Raw genomic sequence first — 27,159 nt, forward strand, 5'->3', positions numbered from 1 at the left:
GCCTCAGATGTGGAAAGCGTATTATTTTCTGCTTCTTGGCAGAAGCCTTTTATTTGATGATTTATTATAGTTGACTCCCACCATCTTTACCTAAAGTACTTCCACCTCTCTGGAAATTCTACAGCAAAGAATTTCTAAAGTAATCCTGCTGATAAAATAGCAATGGTTAAGCAATTGTGCTGGACCAGATACTACTGAAGGGACAATTTAAAAGTCAACTGACTTTCCACTTGGTGTATGATGGACAAAAACTGGTTGGAAGTCATTACAATTACAGGTGAAATTAATTAACCCATAATTAATTAATGTAACAGAAATCTTGACAAAAATATAAGTATTTATAGTATATGAAGAAGTATAAAGTTTCCATACTACTCACAGATATGATACCAAATATTAATTTCAACAAAAAGAAAAGTAAATATTCATGCTCCTGAAATACTTACAAACAAAAAACACCTGTTTACTGATTCAACAATTTGTTAAATGTTATATCTTGGAGTAGAAGAACATTGAAGCATTGTACTTAAAACTTTATTTTCCTGTTAAAAGTTTTTCTTGTTACTGTGTGCCTTCTATTGCTGATAACAGACTTCAAAATGCAGTCTGCAGACATGTGCTAAATGGCTGTTCTGGGTGAGGCAGGAACATCTAATACTGTCCCCAGGACTAAGGGAAATTCATTCTCAAACCAGCAAAGTTAACTTGCTAAATGTGCTGTGATTGGAAGCTGTTAGTTAACACTACTAAAAATTATGGGACTACTACAAATAAGACCTACATAGATCGAATGCTTGTTTGGGAATATAGAGTTAATACTCCAATAATACTCAGAGTAGCACAATCAGCAAATAAGCTGATAGCATAGTCCAAGCTATCCTTGGAGTAAGAGGGAATGTCTATAGGAATGCAAATGACGTACTCCACTGCCCTCTTCTGGCTGAGATGAAAATCAAACTTAGAAAATAAATGACCTCTTTGAGCAGCACTACTTTAGACAAAGTATTAAGGATACTGATAAAATCTAAAGGATAATAACAGGGAAGACAGTGAGATAGATGTCATTAAAACCGAATTTCTGAAGATAAAAATCAGGGCATTTCTTACAAAGAAGGAGAGAAAGAAAACTGTTAAAATGCTGTAAAGCAGGATTGCCAGGGAAAATCAGGTCACTGATTCTAAATGATGATGACACAAACCATCAAGAGGAAGTAGGAATTCCCAGCTCAGAGCACCAATTGAAAGAATCCCCTAACTAAAGTCATTCACATATCAAATCAGCATATATAATTGACTGTTTCTTCTACAGAGCCTGTCTCGTATTTTTGAAGCGCAGAATGTGTACTCCACACTGATGGCAAATCCAATAGAGCAGGATACACAGATATTTTGAAGGACTTGTTACACCAGCTGCTAACTGAGAAGACTCAACTCAATAATCCAGAGAGCCATGGCAAACCCAAGGTTCCTCTTCTGCTTGACTACAGCCACTGCTGTACTGCTGACAAGTCTGATTTGGCCTGACACAGGTTACAAATCTACCCTTCACAACAGTAATTGCTGTTTTACTGTTTTTAATGTTGCCAATGCTGCTACGAACATGACAACTTCCAAATGCGTCTCTGCAATTCAATAAAAAAATGTAGATCAGAGTATTTCAGTTGTAAGGGACCTGCAACAATCATCTAGTCCAACTGTCTGGTCAGGGTTGACCAAAAGTTCAGGGCTGACCAGAAGTTAAAGCGCATTGTTAACAGTACTGTCCAAATACCTCTTAAAAACAGTGACAGGCTTGGGGCCATCAGCCACCTCTCTAGAAAACTGGTTTCATTGTCTGACCACTCTCTCAGCAAAGAAATGCTTCATGCCCACTCTGGACCTCTTGCGATACACCTCCAATCCCAGCCATTCTATCCCTGGATCATCAACTACCTCCCTACTTAAAAACATCCCTGATCCCTTCCTAGAAAATCAGTCTCTGTAATGCAGTTCTTTTCCACTGTTGTTTGCATGTCCTTAGATCTACGTGTGTATATACAGAGACACCTACGTGTAAACCAAATTGTTCTGTTACTTTGAACAACAATACCCATGCTCAACAGGAAGGGAAAGGGAAAGACCAGAATGTAATGGAAGAAAACGGAGATCATCTTTCATGAAAAGAAATAAACCTCTGCTGTATTTCTTATGCTCACCAAAAGAAATCAAAAAGCCTATATTAATTAAAGCAAAATAGATGTTATTCAGCAGAGAGCTTCCTCAAATCTTGCTTGACATGATAGCAGAGCGGAATACACAGAAAGTCACAGAAGGGCTTTCCTTAAATACCTTTGGTCTCCTCTTGCTAATCAACTGCTGAACACTGTACATCAGGTCAAAGAATTTACAACTGAAGAGTGACTTTGGAAATTAAGTAGTCATTATTTCAAAAGAACTTAGTTTACTTGATATGAACAGTCTCTTGGAAATGTTTTGAAGATTCTTTTTTACACAATATGCTAAAACAGACTTAGATCCTCTACCTTCTGTGCAGTAGTCTGGATTTGCGGTGCGCTGCCTTCTCGATGCCAATAAACTTTAATAAAACGATTATTTAATACTGCTTCTGTACTTGATATAGCTTTCTTTGCTTCCTCATGGGTGGCAAACTGAATAAGGGCACCCTCTGGATCACCCTGATATGCAACCTAAGATTTAAAACAGAAGAACAAAACTTACCATACAGAGGATTCTCATTTGTGTCTAAATTATCATTAAATCATTAGCTTTTAGGCTTAGAAGCTCACAATTTACACCCAAATCCCAATATGTGTCATTAGATACTTCCCATTCATGAGTCCGTTTGAAAGGCCTGGTGTCAAAATCAACCTCGAGTTTATGCTAATAAACTTTAAGAATAGTTTAAAAAACCTCAAACTAACAAAGTAAAGCAAAACCCCCAGTTAACCAGTAACAATATTTCTGTTTGCAAATATGAGCAGTTGTTTGAAAGACAAAAGGAAACATCAGCAAAATAAAGAAAATTACTACGAAAAATGCAGGGGTCAGATAGTAAATGTCCTATCTAATATTAGAGCTAGACAGCAAAGTTCATTTTGATTTCCCTCCTTTGAGCACTAACACATCACTTTAGCTTCCAAAGCCAAGATTATACTCTGCACGAAGAGCACAGCTTGCAATCTCCATATACATATCTGTCTCTCCATACACACCCATGTTTTACTTGCCTTAATGAATAATATTGCCTGCTAATACACCATATTCTTAGGTAAACTACAGAAAAGCTTAAGAAATATTTAATAGCAATTAAGAGAGAGTTAAAATCCCTCCAGTGTTCAGACAGGCACAGAGTTTATTCTGTACTATATCAGTATGTACAAAAATATTGCTGCACTTCTTCATTCCAGCCCTCAGTACAAACAAAAAAAAAGGTTTCGAAAAATGCATGGTAGCACCTGAAACTTGATAATGAAGCACAGTGAAAGGTCACACTGAGTAGCTCAGAGACTGGGTATGCAATACTGACATTACAGCAATATGTAACATCAGCCTAAGTCAGGGCCTAGTTCTTTCACTGCTTTCCTCTCTCTTCAATTGCTTATTGGGTGACTCCAATAAATCACAAGGTGATTTTAAGGGACAAACCGTCATTACCATGGAAAGCAATTATGTCACAATTATGTCACAATTATGACTGCCTTCTGGATGAGAAATGCAGGTTTTCTGTATTTACAATTTATCTCTGTATATACAGAGTGTTTATGAGAGCATATCCAAACTTGATAAAATGTGTGGGAAAAACCGATGTGTAATCAATTTTCAATGTTTTAAACAATGTCTCTTAAAAGTCTTATCTCTGAGGAACACATTTGTTCAAAATCTAAAAGATGACTAGAACATTTCATTTCTGCTTCTTCAATGGCAATATCATTAAAAACAATGAGATCTTGTTTAAGAAACAAGTTAGGAAAATAATTAGGAGTTCCAGGGAACCAGGAAAAAAACTGTCATTCTTCTTTCAGCAACTACCATTACCTTTACATCAAAACATACTGCTTTCTCTTTGTTGACTCTTACCTGCAAGTTGACTAAGTTTCCAAACTTACTGAAGTGCTCATTAAGTTTGCTGATGTTGTTAAGTTCTGGTGGAACTTTTCTCAATTCAAGTTTTGTATTTTCATTTCCAAACTGCACTTTCTTCTGGAAACCTGGACTATTTGTTCTGTTAAAATTTTGCCTGCAACAAATAAAAAATCAAGCCAGAAATCCATAGCAAACTAGCAAACACAATGTTAAATTGTATATGCTTACACAGAAGCATGTGTGTATGAGACACAAAGATCTGCAGACTTAAAAAATAATGCAATTTTAGAAGAGTGAAGGAGAGTACAGGACACACACCCATACAACTGCTATCTTCCCCACTGATATTCTCAGCATACCTCAGCACATAAATCTGTGAAATAATTCATATTTATTTGCTCAGTCAGTCAGTCTAATTGCTGACTTTTACATTGCTTCTTTCCAAAAACTGCTTAGCTATTCCATGAAACTTCCCAACTACTGTTTCAAATAACTATTACTTCAAGGCTTTCCTCACTCCCAGCAATCTCTTAAAATCCCTTCCAACCTTGCACCTTCTGTTTTTTTCTCAGTAACATACCTGGCAACTCAAATCAAAATAGCAGTGATAAAATTCACATTTCACTACTAAAATCAGTCATCTAACAACCATCACACTGCAGCTTCTCTGTTTCTTATATCATGCCAACTTTCAAGGAACAGATCTTAGTATCATCCAAAGAAACTTCATCTATCTGTATACTATCTTTGATAGGAAACAGTCAAATAAATACAGCTCACACTTTAGTATGACTTACTTTAGTACCATAAGTGTACTGAGTTTCACTTGCTTGCAATTTATATATATACACATATATATATGTTTCAGATTACAGTAAAGCAGTTAATGAAATTCCAGCTCTAAAGCCAACACTGTGTTAACAGTCACTCACTTGTCAAACCAAGTCTTCTTTGTAGGAACTCCACCATCCCCTGCACCAATTGTTCTTTTCCTGGATTCAGCATCTACCACTATTCTCATACTACTTTTATTAGGAGGTTTTTCTGTAAATAGATGAGAAGATTTTACTTTTTTATAATTTATTTTCTGTGCATTTGATTGTAAAAAAATATTCTGCTCACACTGAATTTGCACTGAAAAGCACAATTGTTTATTTTGAAATTACTATGATTATTGTTCTGACTGAATCAAACCTTGGTCACAGACTTCTTAACTATCAACAGATGTTGTGACAGATCAAAGTAGCTAATAGCACTCATTTTGTCACAGTAACATCACACATATAGAAAACAAAAGAGGTGTGACAGAAGGCATCTGCCTCGAGATGACTGTGCTCTGATTCACAATGATTCACAATGTCCCATGCAATACTCTGAGGCTCACACCACTCCAGCTAACACCTCCATTCTACTATTAGATGGCACACACAAAAATGGTCATGATAGGAAATGCACATTACTCCAGGGCAATAGCACCTAGGAGCAAGATTTATGGATGGACTGGGAAAGGAGTCACTTTTGCTGAAGAACAGGAATCACACTGGGGGACTCCTCACTGAAAATACACCAACAGAAACATAGTAAGATTAAATAGAAATACATACAAATGCAAATAAAAACCACATTAAAAATGGTTTTATCCCTTTTCCATTCTTATTTTGTGTGCTGCTGCTTCTTCTCAGGATCACAGGAACTGTGAGGTTAAGATTATTCGTGCATAAAACTGCTACCAGATAAAAATGACTCCCTCCTCTATAAGCAAAAAATCATCCTGAGATTCTACTACAGAAACATTAACATTTTTCTGTTCAAAAGATACACAAAGTGACCAGTTACTACAGCTAGAGGTAAACTGCAATACTCTAGCAAGAGATTTCATTCTACCTGTAAAAATGCACACACAAAGCAATTACAGACATAGTTCCCTATTCAACTAAACATCTCTTAATTCCAGAAGATTTTAGGAAAATGCTGTATTTTCCAGTATTCTCTGCAAAGTTCCTCAACCTGCATTAATGTAAGAAAATCAGCTAAACTAAGTATAGCTTTGAGAGCATACCTCTGGGTGGTAGATCCATATCACCTGATGTGAGTCCTATCAAATTTGGTCTTTGGGCATGTACTCTATGTCTATACATAGGTCTTGAAGTATTTGTTATACTTGGAGCCTCTGGATTATAGCCATCTGTGTCATACGTTTCTGGTAACAAAGAAATTGTCTAATTAAAATAAATTGCAGTTAAAACCCTTAAGCTTTCAGATACAATATTTAATTTAATTACAATATAGAGTTACAATAAAAGAGTTGTATAACCACTATCATAAAAAACCATCATGCCAAGTCTTCTGCTTTAACACAACGAAAATATTACTCTCCAGTCAAAATTCATACTTTATATGCAAATTTTACTTTACATCTTGAATTAAGTCTGAAAAGAAGAATGTTAATTTACAGTCCCAATCTATACGATACAAACTTATTCTCCCAAATTATGACATTATAATCTCTATAAAGTACAGTATAATATGAATCAATGTTATTCTATTTAGCAAACCTTGTGGGCAAAGCCTCAGTACTACACCTGCTGTAAAAAGAGAGGGTGGAGCAGGAGGCGGCTGGTGATGAATACCCGTGGTAACAACGGTAGGAACTGAGCTGGTGGCTGAGTTTGGGGGGGCATCCATGCCAGCAGGCTGCAGTGGCGGAAGGGGAGGGGGTGGTCCTGTCAAAAACAAAGGAAAACGCTGCATTCATTTATTATTCACTACATTTTCATTACACTCCCCTCATAAGGAAACTGATCTGAAATGCTTTTAAGGTTATTTAAGAAAAAAGAGGCTGAGAGGGCACATCTGTAGACTTGATGCTGTACCACAAATTCACATGAAACCACCCCCAATAGCAAATGACTCACAACTTGGATTAGACAGAAAAGCATTTGAATCATTTAACATTTCTCCAAACACCTTCTTTCTACAAGTAAAATTTAATTGCTAGACCAGTATTCATCTTTACCAAATGAAGCATTTTAAAATGTTCAATAAAAGCTGATCAAAGAAACAAATTCTATTTTTGAAGTAAAAAAGGTTTTTTTAATATTACAAAAATATGCCATGATGACAATAACTAACTTGATTGAAATTATTTTTCTATATTTCTAAATACTCAAGAAGAAACCTTCAACTCTAAAGGAACTCTTATTAAAATTGAGGGAGTTTTTTTGTTTGGTTGGTTTGACTTTTTTTAAAACAGGTAATGTGAATCCTTCAAAGCTGAGCAGTCAAGCCTGATGTTCAGTTTAATCACTGACAAGAGCAGGTTTTGGGAAAAGTTATAAAGTGATATATCTGAACTTGTGAACCAGATCTGAAAATAGCATGTAAGGCAGAACTGCCCAAACCAGAGGAAGTTACATTCGATATTAACTGAAATAAATACATTCATTCATATCTTTCTTAAATATACTATCAACAGGAAATTAAAACAGTTTAAGAAACTTCTACGCAAGATCAAATATCAATTACTCCTGAATAATTTTATGAAGTGGGACACACCCAAGTTAGGAAAAAAAAGAGAGAAAGGAATAATCACATAAAACTAACATAACAGCTTTTAAACCACACAAGGCAACTGAGCACTAAACTTTAACTACTTTATAAATGACAGCCAGGGTCATAAATTTTCATGTAATTCTTAGTGCTTCAGCTGAAGTACTTCCCAGCGAAACAGTAAACAAAGCTGAGACTTTTTCTTAGTTACTTTACAAGTTTAGTTTTAAAATTTATCTTAAATGGTATTTTCAGGTATAAATTTGATGTGGTCATGAATTATCTTTACTTCTATTACTGTGAATGAAACAGTAAGGATCAGTTGTTTCCAGGATTTTCATTTCTTTGACAGTAGTCAGTTTTGGACAACTTCTCCTATAAAACTCAAGGAACTGAATTTTGCCATGTCAGGCTTTTGCTTAAATACAATAAAAATATTATTCCATATTAAAGGGTAGTCATATTTAGCATGCAACATTTTACAATAACCAACTCTGCAACAATTACCATCAGACAGAATAATTTTGAGGTAAACTATGCCATAGTAGAGCACAGTTCAACTTTACATAATACAGCTGGGATTGTTCAAAACAGCTTTTTGAACTGCATACAATTCAAGTAAGATCCAGGCTTTCTTTAAAAAAAAACCCCTGGGTTTAATCTTTTGTAATTACCTGTTACAGGTGGGAGGCTAGGTGGTAAGGGGCCTGGTGGTGGTACTGGAGGTCTAAGGTTAACAGGAGGAGGACTGAGAATTGGTGGAGGGGGAGGAAGTCCAGGAGGAGGTGGTCCTTCGACAACAGGGGGCTGTGCTGGAAAAGGCAGAATGCCAGGAAGATTCACATCTTCTACCACTACTGGATCGCTTCCATGATCAAAAGGGCACATGTCTCCTCTCATACAGAAACCCTTCTCTGAAACATCAAAAAGAACTGATGTTAGCATTCAGCTGTAGCTTGATTCAGGGTAGATACAAGACATTCAATGTGTAATGCGGTAGTTTGTAAATTAAGATCTCCACATACCAGCAGAAGCTTAGATTAGAAAATAAAATTGTTTAATTTTATTCTAAACAGTCAGCACGCACAGACATTGCAGAAACTTGCTAGGATAAAAGTGTTTAATTTATTGTTAAAGAACTAATTCTGTACTGTATTGTAACAAATGGTGAAAGCAAAGAATGAACTCTAGATGTCATCACATTAACAAAATCAATTTGTTTCTAAGCAAAAAGTGCAGATGCTGGGATTGAGAAACCCCAATTAAAAGCTAGAAGTTAATATTATGAAATTCCATCATTAGCAAATTCACTTACTTTTTTCCCTCTTTTGTAATTATTTCAGGACACATTATAAACATTTGCCATAGTTTAATGTGGTTACATGAGAGCAAAATTTGTTATTTACAAATAACATATGCATTTGTAAATATTAAATATATATAAATAAAAATGAATACACATTCACTATTTCTTTACATACAAGTCAAACACAGAAGGAGGTCAGAGGAGGGCCACAAAAACTACCAAAAGCCTGAAGCACCTCTCTTACGAGGAAGGGCTGAGTGAGAATTGGAGCTGTTCAAACTGGAGAAAAGGCGGCTCAGAGCAGTGAATTTAAGTACTCACTGCAGCCTTTATACTTCAAACTTTCTGGTGGGACATGAAGTGATAGGACCAGGGGTCACAGTTTTAAACTAAAAAATGGTAGATTCAAATATAAGAAAAAGAAATTATTATAATGAGGGTGGTTAAACAGTGGAAGAGGTTGCCCAGAAAAGTGGTGGATGCCCCATCCCTGGAAACATTCAAGGTCATAATGGAGTGGGCTCTGAGCAACAAGATCTCACTGAAGATAACCTTGCCTACTGTAGGGATGCCAGACTAGATGACTTTAAAGGGCCTTTCTAGCCCAGATTCCTCTATTATTATCTGTTTGGTAACAGTGTCCACAGAAACAACACCAAAATACCAGTCAGTGCAATACAGGGAAAAGGCTGAAACACCTTCTGGTAAATAGGAATAAAGATGAGTGCTCACTTCCTCAAAACATGATGGGGGGAAGCAGTTACCTCATCATCAAGAAGAGTTATAGAGCACATTAAATTGAAATGTTGAACAAAACCAGAATTTCAGCAGAGGGTAAAGTCGAAAATTTGCAAGTGCAGATAGGAAGAACAGCATGATGGAAACATGTAGCCACTGAAGAGAGAAAACTTCAAAACAAAATGACACATTGACAATTCCACTTGCTCCATATTGCTGTGATGTACACTGGCAAAGCTATTTGTCAGTACAACTCTGCCAACACTTGAAAGCTCGGTTTCCCATTTTTTTTTAACTTAAAAAAAAATTCTAATCAGAGTTCTCAATGTAAACTGTTCTAGAACTTAAACTCCTCATTGTGGTACACAATAAAACAACAACAAAATCCATCAGAAGGAACTTTACAGGAAGATTTCAACTCTCCTGAGTTCACGGGTTGACGGGTTGAGCTCAGTTAAGGCACTGCCAGCTGCAGCAGCCTCTTGGGTGTATTTTGGCACAAGACATTTAAAATGAAAGCTTAAGACAGAGATAAGTGAAAACCTAGCCAGTTTTAAGAAACACCTACACAGAAAGAAATGAGCCTGGGAAGTTTCAGCTCTAGACCTTTCTAGTTAAAAACTGTCTGTTAGTTAGGATAGAATGAAATAGTATGAGACCAGTAAGGTGCCAACCATTGTCAAAACCAGCACACACAGTATTTGGTTGGAACACGACCTAAGACAGAAAACCTGGGTAAAAATGGATTTTTTAATATACTCTTTCTAATTTATACAAAATAGTGTTAGCAAGTAAAAAAATAGACAAACACTAAAAGAGCAAGCTGTCTGAAGTCAGTAAGAAGAGGTAACATGGTAAAATTTGCAATCAAGAAGTGTGCAATAGAAAAACCCAACTACACCAGAGAAGATCAGAAAAAGAAGGTGAATTACCTCAATCTTTTCATAAAGGGGACAATCATGGCTGCAGGAAGCAATTAAAAAATTAAAATGCACTTACCATCATAATCTCTACAGCGTTTCTTTGGCAGCGGAGGTCTTCCATAGGAGTTGTGGTCCAGCTGCTCTTCATGGAACTCCGACCAACTTTCAGTAGTGTTATTTCCATGATGAGCAGGAGCAATAACAGTAATAGTACTGCTCAGTGTAGGGACAGGGTAGTGGCCAGATGAAATATTTGTCACAGAAGAAACTGGAGTATAATTGTTCTCTAATGGATCTGTTCTATCCATGTCATATTTTGGCTTTCCTAAATCCCTTTCTGTAACAAAAAAAATAAAAATAAAAATTATACTCAATAATTCCACCTTTTCACCAGAAGCAGCCAATACTCTCTAAGTATCTTTACTCCACATCAACTCAATACATATACACAAGAATTGAAATGTTTTACAGGTTGCCCAAAGTGCCTGTTGAATCTCCACTCCTGGAGTTATTTATAACCCAGTTGGTCCTAAGCAATCTGCTCCAGTTTATTTGTTTTGATAAAGGGTGTTAGACTACACCACCTTCAGAGGTCTCCACTAACCTCAGCTATTCCATGATTCTACATTCCAAAGGTTTAATGAGAAAAATAATAATCTCTGAAGTCAGTCCTTGGGCAATATTAATAACAGATATATCAACAGTAGAGCAGATATCCTATTTAACTTCAGGCAGAGTACATCTTCTTTAGTGATGCATGTAAGAACTTCAGATGTAAAATTTTTTTGAATAAAGGGAAGCAATGGCAAGAAAAGGGCAACCATAGCTTGAAAATACTATAAAAGTTACAAATCTTTAATGGTTCAAGGCAATGTTATTGTTGTGTCTTCATTTTGTTGATCTTCATTTTCTGTTGCACTCAAATGCATGTATTTATTGCATGCAAAGCTTTCCCTTAATAGGTGAAATAACAATGCTTGACAGGTGTGGAACACTCCTGGGCAGATACAGCAAGTAAAATGACCTTTCATTCTGAATACATACAAACTATTATCTTCATTTTCTAGTATTACCACCAAATAAAAAGTAAGTATCCCATTTAAGACAGACTAATTATGTCATGACATAAGTTAATAGACTTAAATAACTAGACATTAAAGGAACATTATGAAATGTCTTAAAGATGGCTCATCAGTGTGGGTAAAACAGGCTTTTCTTCATGTTCTACGAAACAAAGCTTTCACTATAAAATATTGTCCATAAGTACTGTCATTTTTTGTGTAAATAATCTTTAAATTAAGATTTAATCATGTTGTCATCTTTTAGCTAAACTGCTGCATGTCATTTAATTTGCTCGTTAATAAGTTGTCTGGAAAATATCTGCTCTCATATTTTCCAGAAATCTGCATTTCTAGTTTTAAGGCCGAGTTACCAAGGTCTGTTTTACAGAAAAAAAAAAAATAACACCAAGGAGAGTTCTACCACAGCTTTTTACCCGTACATTGTCAAAGACAGGACAAAGATATAAAATTACTTTCACTTTTCAATTACTTTGGTCTTTTCCAATTTACCATTCAAAACTATTGAGGGAAAAAACACTCTTTTCAGCTGAAAAAGTAGTCCCCTTTTCAAAGAAGTTTAATTCTACAAACTACTGTACTGAAGTCTTAAGTCCTACGGATATGTGCACAAATGCAAGTATTTATTGTAACGATTTCAGCCCTTCACCTATGACACTAAAGAGGGGACAAGACCAAAAGAACTGAGCTGTACTGTTCTGTTTGACAAGTCATTTACTGCCAAACAGGCAATTTCTCTGCCAGTTCCATCTTTATAAAGCAGTAATAATTTCTCTATCTCCCTAAACCAGATTCTGAGTTTCCTAAAACTTAATGAAATGGAAATAACTTGTATTTTTCTGCCTCTCGTGCAACAATGCTTAAAAGTGGCCAGCATAGCCACCTCAATACAAAGATATTAAAGAAGAGCAGAGGGTAAGGGAGGAAAACAAGCACTGAGAACACAATCACAAAAGCCTCATTTCCACAGAAAACAAAGCTAAATCTGAATAAAGGAACAAGAACAACAGAGGAAATTCTAGTACATTTTGAATACAGTTTTCAAGTTTAGTTTCTAAATTTTGTAGAAAACATTCACCGTATTTTAGAGACCAACTGTTGGTACCTCTGCTTCGCGTTCTGCTCCGGCTTCTGCTCCGGTCCCGATCACGGTCCCGCAACCTCTCTTTGCTCCAACTCCTACTTCGGCTCCTGCTGTAGCTGCGACTCCTCCCTCTCCGTCTGTTGTATCGATCCCTGTAGGAATCTCTTCTGGGAGGATTTCGGTCATAATCCCTTTTCCGAGAACGTTCCTCTTTTTTCCTTTCATCACGGCTTCTAAACATGAAATATCAGAGGGTAATTACAAGACTTATGAAGCCATAATTTCAAATCTTAACTACTTAAAAACTACAAGAAATGTCAATGGAAAACTAGACAAGAGCTACAAAGTAGCTCTTGTAGTATGGAACTTAGTAGTATGGAACTTATGGCTACTCCTTTCTTCTCAGAAGGATTTTAAAATTAATTTTGCTTATTTGTTTTATTTTTACCATACCTAAGATTTTAAAACATATAAAAATTTCTGTTTCTGCCCAGTACTGCATATTCCCCAAGTTCAAAACACCAACTTATTGAAGGGAATGCTTCTAAATCAAAATTCAACTCAATATCAAGCAGAATGAATACTGCAATATAAACCACAAATCTAACACCAGAATTACTCCTAAAATTCCAAGGATAATAGCTGTGCACAACTCGAGACACAGGTTACACCGACACACACTTGCCACTTAACTACATATGTGTAAAAGCAATAGAAGCCTTTTTTCAGGCTTATTAGTTGACAATACAGAAACAAAGTATTTAATTCAGTAAAGATCTGACTACTGATATAATGCAAGGGGTTAAACAAAATTTTTACCGGGTGTCTCTGTAGCGAGAACTTGACTGAGGAGGGCTGTGATTTAACCTTCTGGAGAACTTTTTCTCTCGCTCTTCCTCTTTAGCGATCTGCATTCAAAGCATATATATTAGATCAAAATATGAGTACACTAAAATGCAAACTTCTGCATAACCAAATAAAAACCAAAACCTCTGAACACAGAGCAATCAGCAGTACCACTGAAATTAAATATTTTACTACCTAACATAATAAGAGAATCTTCATAACATGCTTATTTCTATTTCTAGGAATATCCAAATCTCTGTTAGAGATAATATAAAATAATCTTTATAGTGCTGCACTGAAAATACAGCTGCTTTTACTGCAGGTAGACAAAAAACCATATTAAGGCTTTGGGAAGATTTGAGAAAGCATGGATATTCAACAACCAGCACCAAAGTCTTTCTTTCATCAGCAGCTTATCTAGTTCAGTTCACACTTAAAACACTTTCACAGAGGCAAACTTGGGGTGCTATTGAAAATCAGAAACTTACTCTTCTGGCTCAATGAACAACATAAACACATGTGACAAAAGGATATTATCTGCATCCAGCAGCTGAAGGAATGAGAATTGCAATTTAGAATGGCAGCCTGAATTTATGGAGGCTTAAAGTCCTCCTTAAATTTATGGAGGCTGAATTTATGGAGAATTAAAGTGCAGCACAACTACAACAGCAATTTTGACCAGAGAACTAATGCAGGTTATACTGCAGCTCCTACACCACCAAATAATCTCATTTACCTTTGCCTCAGCAAAACCACGTTGGTTTACATTTGAAACACCCACTTGTGTTAGAAAAATTGTGCAGCAGTACTCAATGAACCAAGAACAAATCTTCTGACTTATTTGAATGCTGTCATGTAATTATTAATAATATGATTAATAAACATAAATTATTACTGATATGAACTATAATAAATTGCAAATAACTATAATAAATTACTAATAAAAACTATGAAATTGAACACATAAGCAAATTACATGAATGAGGAAAAAGATGTACATGTAAAATAATGAAAATCAATACCCACCTCCTCCTTTTTTGCCTCCTTTTCTTGGTGCTGAAAAAATTCTACTTTCAGGCTTCCTGATGATGGCTGTTCTGGTGGAGGTAGGTAGCTTTTTGTATTCACAGCATCAAACAGTTTTTCCACAAATATCTGAGTTTCTAAAAGTAAGGAGTGTGTAAATATCCATTATAGAAAACCATGGTTAACATTTGCTTTTAAAAATAATAAATAAATAAACCCAAAAAACCCAGACAAGCAACCAAAACCTACATTCAGCAAAAAAACAGAGTATTTTCTTTAAATATTGTGTCCCTAAGTTATATTTAAAGGACATTTACAGAATCAAAAAACATGTCAATAATGAAGTATCTTTCACGTAAGTTTTCAATTCTTCAATTATTTAATGTCTTTTAATAAAGCACCTGGAAAAATATTTCTGGCATATATATATATATAGAGAGAGAGAGGTTCAGTAGTTGCCCAGGAAGTTGTGGATGCCCCAGCCTGGAAGTATTCAAGACCAGGTGAGACCGTGCCCTGATAAACCTGGTGTAGTGTGAGATGTCCCTGCCCAGGACAGGGGGCTGGAACTACAGGATCTTTATGGTCCCTTTCAATCCAAACCATTCTATGATTCTGGGCCTCTGTGAGTACTAACAAAACATAAACCTAATATATGCATGCTAACCTATACACCTGGGCTTTTTAAAATTACTTTATGAAAACTGAATTACATTCTACAAAGTAACAAAGCCAATAATGAGATCAAAGCCCAACTCTGTGGTAAACGATTGCTTGAATAAATTGAACAAGACAGAATTTTCACTCAACTGTTATGACAAAGCCCATACCTTTCTGAAGAAATACATCCAGCTGATCAACACACAATGCCTTCAGTTCCTTTTCACTTTTGTCCTTCTTTACCAAAGCCAGAACATATTTAGCTAGGGCAGATGGATCAGCATCACATCTGCAAATAATTAGTTAGAAAAAAAAAAGCAAATTAATTACAGAAATTAGTGTCTGAAATTGGTATGACCAATACATACATAGGGCAAAATAATTTCCTACCAAAGCAATTGAAAAACACTCAGGTGTATTTTTCAAAACAGAGTCCAGATAGATAACAGTTCTAAGTATCACTTTTCCTTTCAAGAGAACAATTGCCTAGAATATTTCCTAACAATACTGCACAGAGAACATCAGAGCTGACTAGAACAAACTGTTTAATAAGAAACAGCTTCAACTGCCTAACTGTTTCACATTAGAAACAAAGACAATGAATACTTCCCTAACTTCCCAAAGATGGAGTCAATAATTCTGAATGCAACACTGACTAACTGTTATCTGGGAAAAGTCAGTCTATCCAATTACAAATTAATACAGTGATACAGTAGAAGTGATCTATGTTACAAAAAAATAAAAAGTCAGACCCCTGAGTATTCTATTAAATACACTTTTGAACGTTCTTATTACTACTTATATACGAACACCATGAAAACTGAAACTGATTTTTTCAGTTTCAAAAGCCTAAATTCATATATTGTAACAGACACTTCTATAAGAGGTTCACTGAAAATGGAGAGAAATTTAGGATCATTATCCATTTGGCATCTGAATTCAGAATTCAACCTACAATACAGAGCACCCTGATGCAGAAGTTGGTGTCTTATGCACATCTACAAAGAACTTGAATGAAGAAAGCCATGTATCTACATTCAGTAGAACATTATTTAATATAAATGGCAGATTTTTACAATGTTTCACAAACAGCAATCTACAATGAACTTTGTGGCGGTGGTATAAAGCCTGCCAAAGCAAGTGAGACTACTGCACAAAACCATTCATGTTTCAAAAGGAGTAATCAATGAAATAGTGAGACATTGGTCTTAAACAACTTAACCTCCTTATTCAGCATATACCAAAGAAGACTTCAGGTCCCACAAAAAAATGCAAGATTGAATGGATCAAGTGATACAGACAACTTATTTGGGTGGTCCTCAAAGTTTGTACTAATGTTTTAAAGAATAAGAAAAAAACCTGCACTGATGCATCCTGACTGTACATGCTTTCTAGCAAAAATAAACAATAAGAAAAATTAATCTATGGTCAGGGAGTTGCACTGAATATGAACATTACACAAATACTGCTCTAGCTTAGAGGTCCATCAGTCATCTAAAGGAGTAACAAGTTTGAAATCCCTTCCACAATGAGTAAGATATAAATATTAGAGCTTAATTATCAATCTAAATGTTGATCATTGAAATGACATTATTTTGAACACTGGGCTAAAGAACCCAAATCCCTAAGCAAACATATCACACAATCTAATTTCTCTCACTAGAGAAACTTATCTCCTGCACAGCAAGCAACATCCCCCACTCAAACACATCTGCTAAGCAAAGGAAGCCAATCTGTCAGCATTACTTATGGACAGCCTGGGCCCAGCACAGAGAGCCCTGAAGTTAAAGGTCAGAGCTCCAAACATAACCCAGCATCCTTTAGAAAGGAGACAATACTAGAATTTCATGCTGAAAAAGCAACTTAGGCTGCTAGTGGATGTACCACTGTATTCCATGTTAGTCTGCATTATTTATAGATACAGGAAATGGGAGTTCATCATCATTGCAAAAGAACCCATGGACACTAAATGAACAAAATATATACTGCTAATCAAAAACCAGACTGCACACTGACTAGAAATTCTTCAGAAATTTTTCAAACCTAGTTTGCCCCATTCAGATCTGACAATTCTTTATTCAGAAGAAAATACAATCTGAGCACCAAGTCAATGCACAACCGGACACAACCTCCTCCTAGCAGGACTCTTAACACTGCAAGCACCTGAGCACATCAGCCAAGCAAATTATCTGAAAGCCCAGTGTCGAACAGTATCCATCACAGTCCGTAATGATGGTTCTCTCTAAGCCTTCAGCAGGCACTAAGACCAGCATTTCATAACCTCAATCCTTGAATTTGAAAAGTTATTAACTTGTATTACTGTTTCTTCACACAACTTCAATGGCGCTTCACATTTTCAATACTTTCCCAGTTTCAAGTTGAATTGTGCCATGGAAAATTGATGTGCTGTTTTCATCATGATAGGTGAGGAGGGGAGCAGACAATTTTCACATGATTATTCTCAGTTTTTCTTTTTTTATTTCAATTTCCATAAATTTGGTTCTCATTCAATAATATGAACAGTCAGCTGTTGTTCAAAATCCTCTACAACTTACTTAAATGACACGTGCACTCAAAATTTAGTGGGGGAAAAACCCAAGTCAGTCTAGAAGGTAAAAATCTACTGCTCTGAACTACTACAATGCATTTTAATTCTCCAGCTCCTACAGCACGGACTATACAACAACCTCATATTCAGTTTAAAGCAATTCCCCTTTCATGAGCAGGATAAAAACCAGAAAATCTTCTCTGGAAAGCCACCTAGACAATAACAAAATACACAAAGCATAAATTATCTCCAAAAAAACAAACCAAAAAACCCACAAAACCACACAAAACCAACAAACAAAACCCCAAAACCCAAACAAACAGATGATGTTTAAAAATAATGAACAGTTAACGCTTTCATCCTCCCTGCAATGCTGACTTTGGAAATCTTGGCAATCCTGCCCACCCCAGGACTTGAAATCATCCACCCAACTCCAAGATATGCTTACGAAAATATTCTCCATGAAAATGTACTTTTAATTTGCAAAACACAGGATCACTTTGTGCTATGAGCTCGTGCACATGTTTCAACATTTGTCACCCTGTACAGCCACATATCAACAAAACAAAACGATTGCACTGAATTCTACCATTATTATTATTATTCAGTGTGTACAGGGGAATTTCTACTACAATGAGAATTTACATGCTTTCAATTTTGGCAACTTAACAAGTACCATTTTTTTAAAATACTAACATGAAAATTATTTCAAATTGACACTAATTAAGCAATAACGAATACAGTGAGTTTTGTGGCAGAGTGAGCTAAAGATGCTTTAAACCAGCACCAAGATTTTCTGTGCTTTCTTTTAATTTCTTAAAATGAAACTGCAAATGATCTCTACACAGATAGAGGCTGACTTGAAACACAAGTCTCTTCTATATCTGTTCTTCAAAACTTTAAAAAAACCCCACAATTAATCTGTTTTCCCCACACTAATGCAAAGACTGTTTCTCTAGATAGTATCTTAAATAAATCTGTCAAGTCTATAAGATGATCTCTTATGACTTTTCAAACTCTTGCAATGCCTTTTTTTAAGATGATGCTAAAATTAAATTGCTAGCAACCTCAAGTGGTGGAAGAGAGGACTAATTGGTCTCACAGAGTAAAAAAAAAAAAAATTAAATTTACAAAACTGTGAATAAAGGAAGTCTGCCTGAAAATTTCTTTACAGCTATCCAGAGTTCTAGACATAATCTTTAATAATTTTGTTTGGGGGAACTTTTTTTAAAAGTAATTCCTTTCCATTTTTTCACTCAAACCTAATTCTGAAATGTTCTGTATAAATTCTCCATCCACTGGTTTAGTCAAAATCCGCTGGTTTGGATTATGGGGCCTTGAGTTTTTCTGATAAACAAGATCTTATGTTCTCTAGTTTAACAGTATTTTCTTTGAGAATAGCAGCCTTTGTGTGTGAATAATACGCAATATGCCTGCTCTGTCTCTGTTGTGCATACATGGATTTTTCACTGATTTTCAGCTAGCTTTGTCAGTTTTTCTAAACCTCTTTGTCTTGCATTTTATGCTCTTATAATCGACTTTGTTTTGTTAACAAGTAATGTGAGAATAAAGAAAACAGTAAAGGCGTCCATGCTGACGGCAGCAAATATACAGCGTAGCACAAGGATTTGTCATACAATATATGTATCATGCTATATTCTTGCAGATTGAAAGATAACAAAGAAAGATCCTTAATTGGTATCTCAGAAAAATGAGAATACCACTAACACATTTCGAGTACTCTAAGTTGCTCTAAAAATGAACAAAAAGTTTGTAATTTGATTCTACTGCTCATTGAATGATATACATTTTCAGTCATCAAATACTGGTTTGAATTTAATAAACTTGAATATAGTGTGGTACATCAGTCCTCACCATAAACACAATTTGTGCATTACAAGTGTGACAGAACTTTATACATAATTTCATTCTTATGACAACACATGGCTACTAGAAAAATGGCCACATTCATTGAAGCGTGCAGAGAAACATTTCTCAACTTTGATTTCCCTGTCTTCATCCCCTAAACATACTGCAGCCATGCGCTGCAAGCACTAATACACATCTGTAATCACAAATTTCTCCTCCTGTTTTCAGTTGTGTTTTCTTTAACAAACAAACAAGCACCAGCTGGCACAAGCAATCCGAATTCATTTCCACTGCAGCAAGTACATCCCAGTGTGTGTTACCATTAAACACCATAGCATGTTTTGTTACACCCAAATTCTGAATATATATCATATACTCAGAAATATACATGTATCATTTTTCCTAGCAATGTTAAATGTTTTTACCTCTAGTAATACTTTTTTGCAGTCTGTGCTCTCTAAATCAGAAAATACACAGTGCTAATCCTCTCTCTTTAACAAGGGAGACTGCTCATGTAATCCTGCTTTAATAAACACAGTACTGAATATGCAGGCATAGATGGAAGAATTCTCTTGCGAGATCTCTACACGTTCTTCAGAGAATTATACGGATACCTCCAATTGCTATGCAACAGATAGAAGCTTCAAAAAGGAAAACAATTTCCAATCAAATATTCTGCTCAATCACAGAAGGAACAGTTCAATAAAGCTCACAGGAAAGTTCAAAACCTCATGTTTCTGACCTCATGTTGTTTTGTGGTCATTATTTGAAATTACTATTTCAAATGAAGATAAACCAGAAAAAATTAAACTGTCAGGGTAAATTTAAGTCCTATTTTTTTTGTTGCAAATAATATTTGAAAAAGGAAAAGTAATTTGGCTGAGTGACCTCTCCGTACAGTATTTACTTCTTATTTGAATACTCTGCAATTCATTAAATACTTTTTAACTGGTTTCCAATACTCACATTTTTTTAAATATAAAATATGTTCTGAGAACCCACTGTGACTTTTTAATCACCAGGCAACTACAGACTTTAGCACTAAGTGAGAAATGGAGCATATGAGGAACAGATATAAAAGGTGTTAGCAACATGTTAATTGTGTAGCTGTACGTTCAAAAGCCCTTATTAACACATACCTTACACGCTGTATGCACACACTACTGTTTTAAGATGTAAAGGAACTACAAAAGGGGATTTTTTCTTCAGTTTTAAAATTAAATGTACAAACCAAAAAGATGCTGCAAATCCTGAAACTAGTTCCCTGACAAATTTAAACTACCACAACACAGTGAAACCTCAGAAGCACGTCTGTAGTACTCCAGGCAACAAATGGTGCTGCTGTAGAGGAAATGACATGTAGGTGCATGCTATTTGCCATGCTCTGATCCTGTGTTAATAACCTAAATTTCAGAGTCTAGTTTTGTTGCCTGAAGACCAACTGCTAAAATACTGCTCAGTTCTTGACATCAACCAAGGTGGACATGGCTGTGTTTGAAGGCAGAGAGAAATGCTTTCTACTTGCAGGGCCGAGTGGGTGCAGAAAGGTGTACATGGCCTACTGGGCAGCGCAGCCAGCTTAATTCAAGCAGTTGCGCTACTCTGTTGTTACTAAAAAAAAATCTATAAAGAGCTATGGTGTAAAGTAATACGGTGCAAACTTACTTCAGTAAGTAAAATGAATGACAAACTCATTCAGCAAGATCCAACTTTTATCCTGAGACACTATTGTGGCTGAGGAGGACTACTCGTATGATCCTCACTTTAATTACCTCTCTAACAGTACTTAAAGCAATAGAAACACATCGAGGAACGCTGCAGCCTCCAGAGCTGCTATTCAAGCTAATGATGCCATTAAATCAGTTCGAAATTATTCTGATACCCAGATCTGACATGCTCATACAGCTGCAAGCAGTAATTGGCAGCCTAGAATACCACCCCTAGATTCAAGACAGCTCTCATGAGGCAGAACAGCTGTCAGCTTGCTGACTCTCCAACACCCATTCCGTGCAGAAAGCAAAACTCATCAGTGTCTCTGTGACTCGCAATGCAGTCAAAGGGGCTACACTTTGCTGCTGATATTCACTGCAAGAACAAAAAAGGTTTCCTGTAACAGGAGTAATTTTCTCCTTTTTATTTTCTGCTTTCAACTATACCTAATAGTGCCAATCTTTTAATACTAATATAATATTTTTACTCAGAAGCTCAGCAGTATCAGCACTCTAAGCTAGGTACCTTGATTTCTCAAACACAGTAGCTCTCTGTGAGTCAGGTGAAAAAACTATCAGGTTTCATAGCAGATGTAGAAAAATAACTAGTGTTAAAAACTACATACCACTGATGTGCATTTGTGCTTTATTTGTCTTAGTTACAAATAGCTTCACATGAGGTGTTAACAAAATGAGTGAAATGAAGAGAAATGCTTATTGCCTCTGAACTTCTTAGGAAGTTTCATGGAAAATCAGAGAAATCTCATAGTGGCCCAATAAGTGTTATTGGTAGGATGATGTGCCACATGAAATAAATGACAAGGTTTTTCATTTAACTTATTTCTATGCTTCCAATGTCCTGACTTATTAGCATAGTTCTTACAACACTGTTAAACCTTTTTTATTTGCTACCTTTTCTCAGTAACCTGTGAAACCAAAAAAAAAAGGGCTGAAAAACTTGACAAACAAATAATAGTGAGAGCAAAACACCAGAGGACACAGATCACTGGCCAAAAAATATTCCAATGATAAATATACTCAAAATATTCTTTAAACAATTTTCATTTTATTCCATCTGATGAAAGTCATTACAACACCCCATTCACTTACAGAATTCACCAATGAAAAATATCTTTCCATTTAAATGAGGTATGCCTAAACAGTGCACAATGTTGTTGTAGGCATTTCATCTTTTTTTCAAGTTTGATTTAGCACAGGAACAAACCTTCACAAAAATGTAAATACAGTGAAGTGAAAAAAAATTAGATATGAGAGCCTTAATCAAATTGAAAGTAAAATTCAGCAGGCCACAAATATTTCAATTTAATTTATTTTACACAAAGTAATTAAAACCAAGGAAACTTTCCAGTGTAGAGAATTAGGGCAAGGGGGAGAATATTACAATGTCTTAAAAGCAAAATTGTAAGTGTAGCATTAGTAGAAAAAGCTATTTCATTTCACAAGTAAAGATTCAAACAAATGCAAGAAAAAAAATTAAAGAAATCCCTACTTGGAACTTTGCCAAGACAGATCCTAATATTCCAGCAAGGACTATATACAGTTTATAGAGTATCTGGAACGGACTTGCAGGAAAGAAACTCATCACAATTGACAGGCTCAGTGAGTGCCTTGTTAGTACAGAAATCACAAGTGACAGGCAGACGGTTATATTCCAAGTTTAACATTTTCCAACACTTGATAGAAACCATGCCACAAACAAGAAAGTGTGTAACACCAGAAACTTAGCTCATTGCTGTCTGCAAGCAACGAGGATGACTGGTAACAAATGCCTTCTTTACAGAGCTGACTGGAGTTGAATATACAAGATAATTCTAGTCAAACACACAGTAGCCACAGCACAAAAAGCCTCTTGCCAGTTCATTTGTACTGGTAGTACATTTACATGGCTGTATCTGCAATGATTCTGTGCATATATTTAGCAATTCTGCACGGAGAGTTACTTCCAAAATGACAAAAGCAGTCTTTTCTTGAAGAGGTGTAGAAAAATCCTACAGACCTATTAGCCCTAAACCGAACTGGACTTGCAAAGGCTCCAGCATGGAAGCATTCGCAATTTCTGCCTCACTGCAACAAGACAAAACTCACATAAGGCCTTTTTGTATGGATGATCACCAAGGCTTTGCCAAAGGCATTAGAGTAGTCCAAAACAAACAAACAAACCCAACAACCTACCACTAACAAAATTCCAAATCTTAAATCCTCCACCATCTCTCCCCTTCAAACATTCTTGTCTATGAACACTGTTTCCCAGAGACTCCACGTGAAAGCAGTCCAACAACCAAATCTTGTCCAGTCTATAGAATTACATAACGCACTTGTTTCTTTGTATTAAGAAGTCAGCATTTTTAGAACTGTTTAAAGATTAAAGGAGACATTTTAATTCTGAAACATTATGTTTTAGAAGTACATGCATTTTGGCCTTTGGAACAAGTTATACATGCTGATTAAAAAAGGCTAGCTCTTTGGAAAAGGCAACTTGGAATGTGCAGCATGTTCTAACTATTCAGCTCTAGGTAACTAGCACACAAATACAGATCTAGACATGTTTGTATAAAATTTATTTATGGTTCTTCTTAAATGCACTTCTCCCCTTGAAAGGACCGAGACACCACCTGGATAATAACCTAATACAGTGGTGTCCTTCTTAGTGCAGTCAGGAGGTTCAGCCATGTATCATGCAGCTGAAGGTTTCTGAAAGAGCCACTACACAACATTTGGCACTTTTGTTTCATTAACAGGAAAAGACAAACCAAAAAGCATTTCTGGGCTACAGCAACACCTTCAGAGGGATCAACAGTTAGCACCTCAACGCACTAGTAGTGCAACAGTTACTTCTTTAGAGGTAACGCTGAAATTTTCATGCAGCCAGAAGCCACGGCTGCAGTCACACACTTCAGACAGCTGACACCAAAAGCACCTCCAGGAGTACCTGAGTGCCAGGAAAGGGCAATACATCTCCGCCGATTCTAATATCTATTCAACAATGCATTTGCACCGGACACGGCAGAAAACTGAATGAATGACAGTCACTGCTGCTGTGTTTTCTCCCAAAGCTAAAAATGCAGGGAACTCATCATCCTCCAGACCAGCATCTCCCTAGCTCTCCACAGTTTTCCAAAACGACAACCACATTTGATCTGCTCACACACCACATTTAACCTAACAGATGCATGCTGGTCATCTAAGTGGGAGAAAGCAGAAAATTGCACAGATCATGAAAGCTGAAAATCTCAATTTTACCCTTGTAACTGGTGGCTATTGCTAACAGAGCTCATGGTTTAATATTCAAACAAAGAAACATGGACCAACCTGAGTCTGCTCTAAGCCTCTTAACCAGCACATTCTAAAATACTGGCATCAAACTGCTGATTGCCCTTAACAAAATATTCATACAAGAAAGTACCCAGAAACTAATAGTGAGCATTATGCAGCAGAGGACTAGGGAAGTCTATTACCCCAGAAGACAACATATTGCATTATACCAACTCAAGATAAAAAGTAATTCACCTTCCCCAAACTACAGCTTTACAAGATTATGCCCTTTTTACCCCCCCCAGAATAAAAATCTTAAACGTCAAACCTTTTATAACAAAGACAGTGTAATTTGTTGCAAGCCTAATTCAAAGACCACTGAAAGTAAACTCAGTTCATCTATTTCAGTGTGGTCTTGATTAGACCCTATGGAACAAAAGAGAACCACTACCTCCTCCCCACCACCTCCAAAAAAAGCCACAAACAAAAGAACAACCCAGGTGAAGTTCTCCTAAAAATGTCCCAGCATCTTACAACTTTTTCAAGTTATTACAGCATAAGTCCTACAAAGTGTATCTGTACATACAAATAACAAATGGCTATGGAAGCAATAAAGAAAATTTTGCTCCCCCATCTGAGCTCGTCAAGAGTAAAAGCTACAGTGGGCAAACACCTCAGCACAAAAGCTAACACCAGACTGAATTGAGGAGTTCTACTTCATTTAACTCAAATCAAACTCCAGCAAATTTAATTCAGACATGTTTAAAATAGTGGTCCAGAATGACCACTGGACCAAAAGTGGTCCAGAATGACAAAAAAAAAGCACATGCTTTCATCTGTAGACACCATACTTCCAGAAGATACACCTTTAAAACTAAGTTCATGCTTCAGTTCCACTAAAATACCACTGAGAGAAGGAAGATGTATTTACAGAAGAGCCCCACTTACTCACACGAATGTTATCCTTAGAGGGCACGCACGTATTCACAAACAAGCAAATTATTCTCTGGGGCTCCTACTCCCAAGTCCTCTACTGATGCAAGTTTTATTTGGGGAAAGGGAAACCAGAGAGCGTCAAATACAGCAACTAACCAAGAATGATGTGCAATGAGCCTGCAGGGACGATCCCAGGACCCCGCTGGACGTCCCAGCGGCACCTGAGCCCTCTGGGCGCAGGTCCCGCACAGGGCGGCGGGCCGTGCCCACCCCCGCTCATCGCCGGGGCCGAGCGCGGGGCACGCCGAGCTGCACACGCACACGCGGCGGCTCCCGCTCTCCCTGGGCTACAAAGGGAGGAGGAACGCGGTCGCTAGGGGGGGAAGCTGCATCCTCAGGAGGGAGATGGTCCTACCTCCCGGCCGAGGACGGCGACGGGAGAGCGGGAGAGCGCAAGAACGACGCGGCCCCTCACACACGGCGGCGGGGAAGAAGGGTGCTGAGAGGGCATCGCCCGGGGTGCCCTCCCGGGACTCGCCGGCACCGCGCTTCCCGCCCCTGCGGATCCCCATCTTCTACAAGGGGAAGGTTTATTTCGAGGGGGCGAGAGGGCGAAGAAGGGTCGCGGTTACTCACATGGGCTCCAAGGTTTTGCTGAGCCAGGATTTCAGCGCCTCGAAGTTTTCTATGATCATTTTAACCACCATTCAGAGCGGCCCGGGCCCCCCGCCTCCCCGCCAGCACCAACAGCAGCAGCAGCAGCCCCGGCGGTGGGGTCCGCGCCGCCCGCCGGCCGGCCGGCACCCCGGCTCCCGCCGCGCCTCCCCGCACTCTCCGCCGCCTCCCGGTTGGGCAGAAGCCGCCCGGCAGGGGCCGGAGGCCCAGCGACACGGAGGGGGCGGAACCAGCCGAGCAGCGGCTGCTTTCCGCGGGCCCCGCTCTCGCCGCTCCTCTGCCGGGGAGCGAGTCCCGGGCGCAGCGCGGGTCCCCCCCGCCGGAGGGCGGCGCGGCCGAGTGTGGCGGCGGAGCGGAGCGGGACGGGACGGGCGGCCCCCCCGCCGCCCTGAGCCGCAGCGCCCGACACAGCGAGCGCCCGAGCGAGCGGGTAAGATGGCGGCGCCCCGCTGTCGCGAGAGCCCAGAGTCTCGCGAGGCCGGGCGGTGCGCGGGGGCTGCCGGGAGGCGGGGCCGGGCGGGGAGGCTGCGCTGTGGGGGCGGGCGGGGGGGTCTGAGGGGCTGGGACCCTTCCGAGCCCACGGCGTGAGGGTGCCTTGGCTGGGCGGAACAGTGCTCTAGGGACAAAGGAAATACCATGGTGTATTCCCGACTGGTGTTTGAAATGCGCATGTACTTGTTTTGTTTCTTGGAAACACTGATGGCCTTACCTAATATGATCACAGAACGGGTGAGACTGGAAGGGACCACATTGGGTCATCTGGGCCAGCCTCCCTGCGCTGGCAGGGCCATCCTAGAGCACATTGAACAGGGTTGGTTCCAGATCTTTCTTGAATAACCCCTTTGAGGAACACAA

General features: G+C 37.8%; 1 protein-coding gene across 5 annotated transcripts in view; it reads right to left on the reverse strand.

Annotated features, from left to right (window-relative positions):
- The window catches only part of RBM26 (RNA binding motif protein 26), a 47,138-nt gene extending 20,373 nt beyond the window's left edge, over positions 1 to 26,765 (reverse strand). For 2 of the 5 annotated variants that reach the window (XM_074535583.1, XM_074535581.1), the window contains exons 1-12: positions 26,266 to 26,765; positions 15,465 to 15,583; positions 14,635 to 14,771; positions 13,582 to 13,670; positions 12,757 to 12,995; positions 10,676 to 10,936; positions 8,307 to 8,546; positions 6,639 to 6,806; positions 6,143 to 6,283; positions 5,016 to 5,127; positions 4,078 to 4,237; positions 2,523 to 2,687 (exon numbers count right to left, since the gene is read on the reverse strand). In XM_074535583.1, the coding sequence (XP_074391684.1) occupies positions 2,523 to 2,687; positions 4,078 to 4,237; positions 5,016 to 5,127; positions 6,143 to 6,283; positions 6,639 to 6,806; positions 8,307 to 8,546; positions 10,676 to 10,936; positions 12,757 to 12,995; positions 13,582 to 13,670; positions 14,635 to 14,771; positions 15,465 to 15,583; positions 26,266 to 26,336 (1,902 nt within the window). In that variant the 5' untranslated portion in view covers positions 26,337 to 26,765. The remainder of the gene's footprint in view (positions 1 to 2,522; positions 2,688 to 4,077; positions 4,238 to 5,015; positions 5,128 to 6,142; positions 6,284 to 6,638; positions 6,807 to 8,306; positions 8,547 to 10,675; positions 10,937 to 12,756; positions 12,996 to 13,581; positions 13,671 to 14,634; positions 14,772 to 15,464; positions 15,584 to 26,265) is intronic. The other 3 variants (XM_074535582.1, XM_005487519.4, XM_014267386.3) reach the window with 3 other exon arrangements.
- Positions 26,766 to 27,159: the final 394 nt, after the last annotated feature.

The sequence above is a fragment of the Zonotrichia albicollis genome, chromosome 2, assembly GCF_047830755.1.
Source record: "Zonotrichia albicollis isolate bZonAlb1 chromosome 2, bZonAlb1.hap1, whole genome shotgun sequence".
Lineage (NCBI taxonomy): Eukaryota > Metazoa > Chordata > Aves > Passeriformes > Passerellidae > Zonotrichia > Zonotrichia albicollis.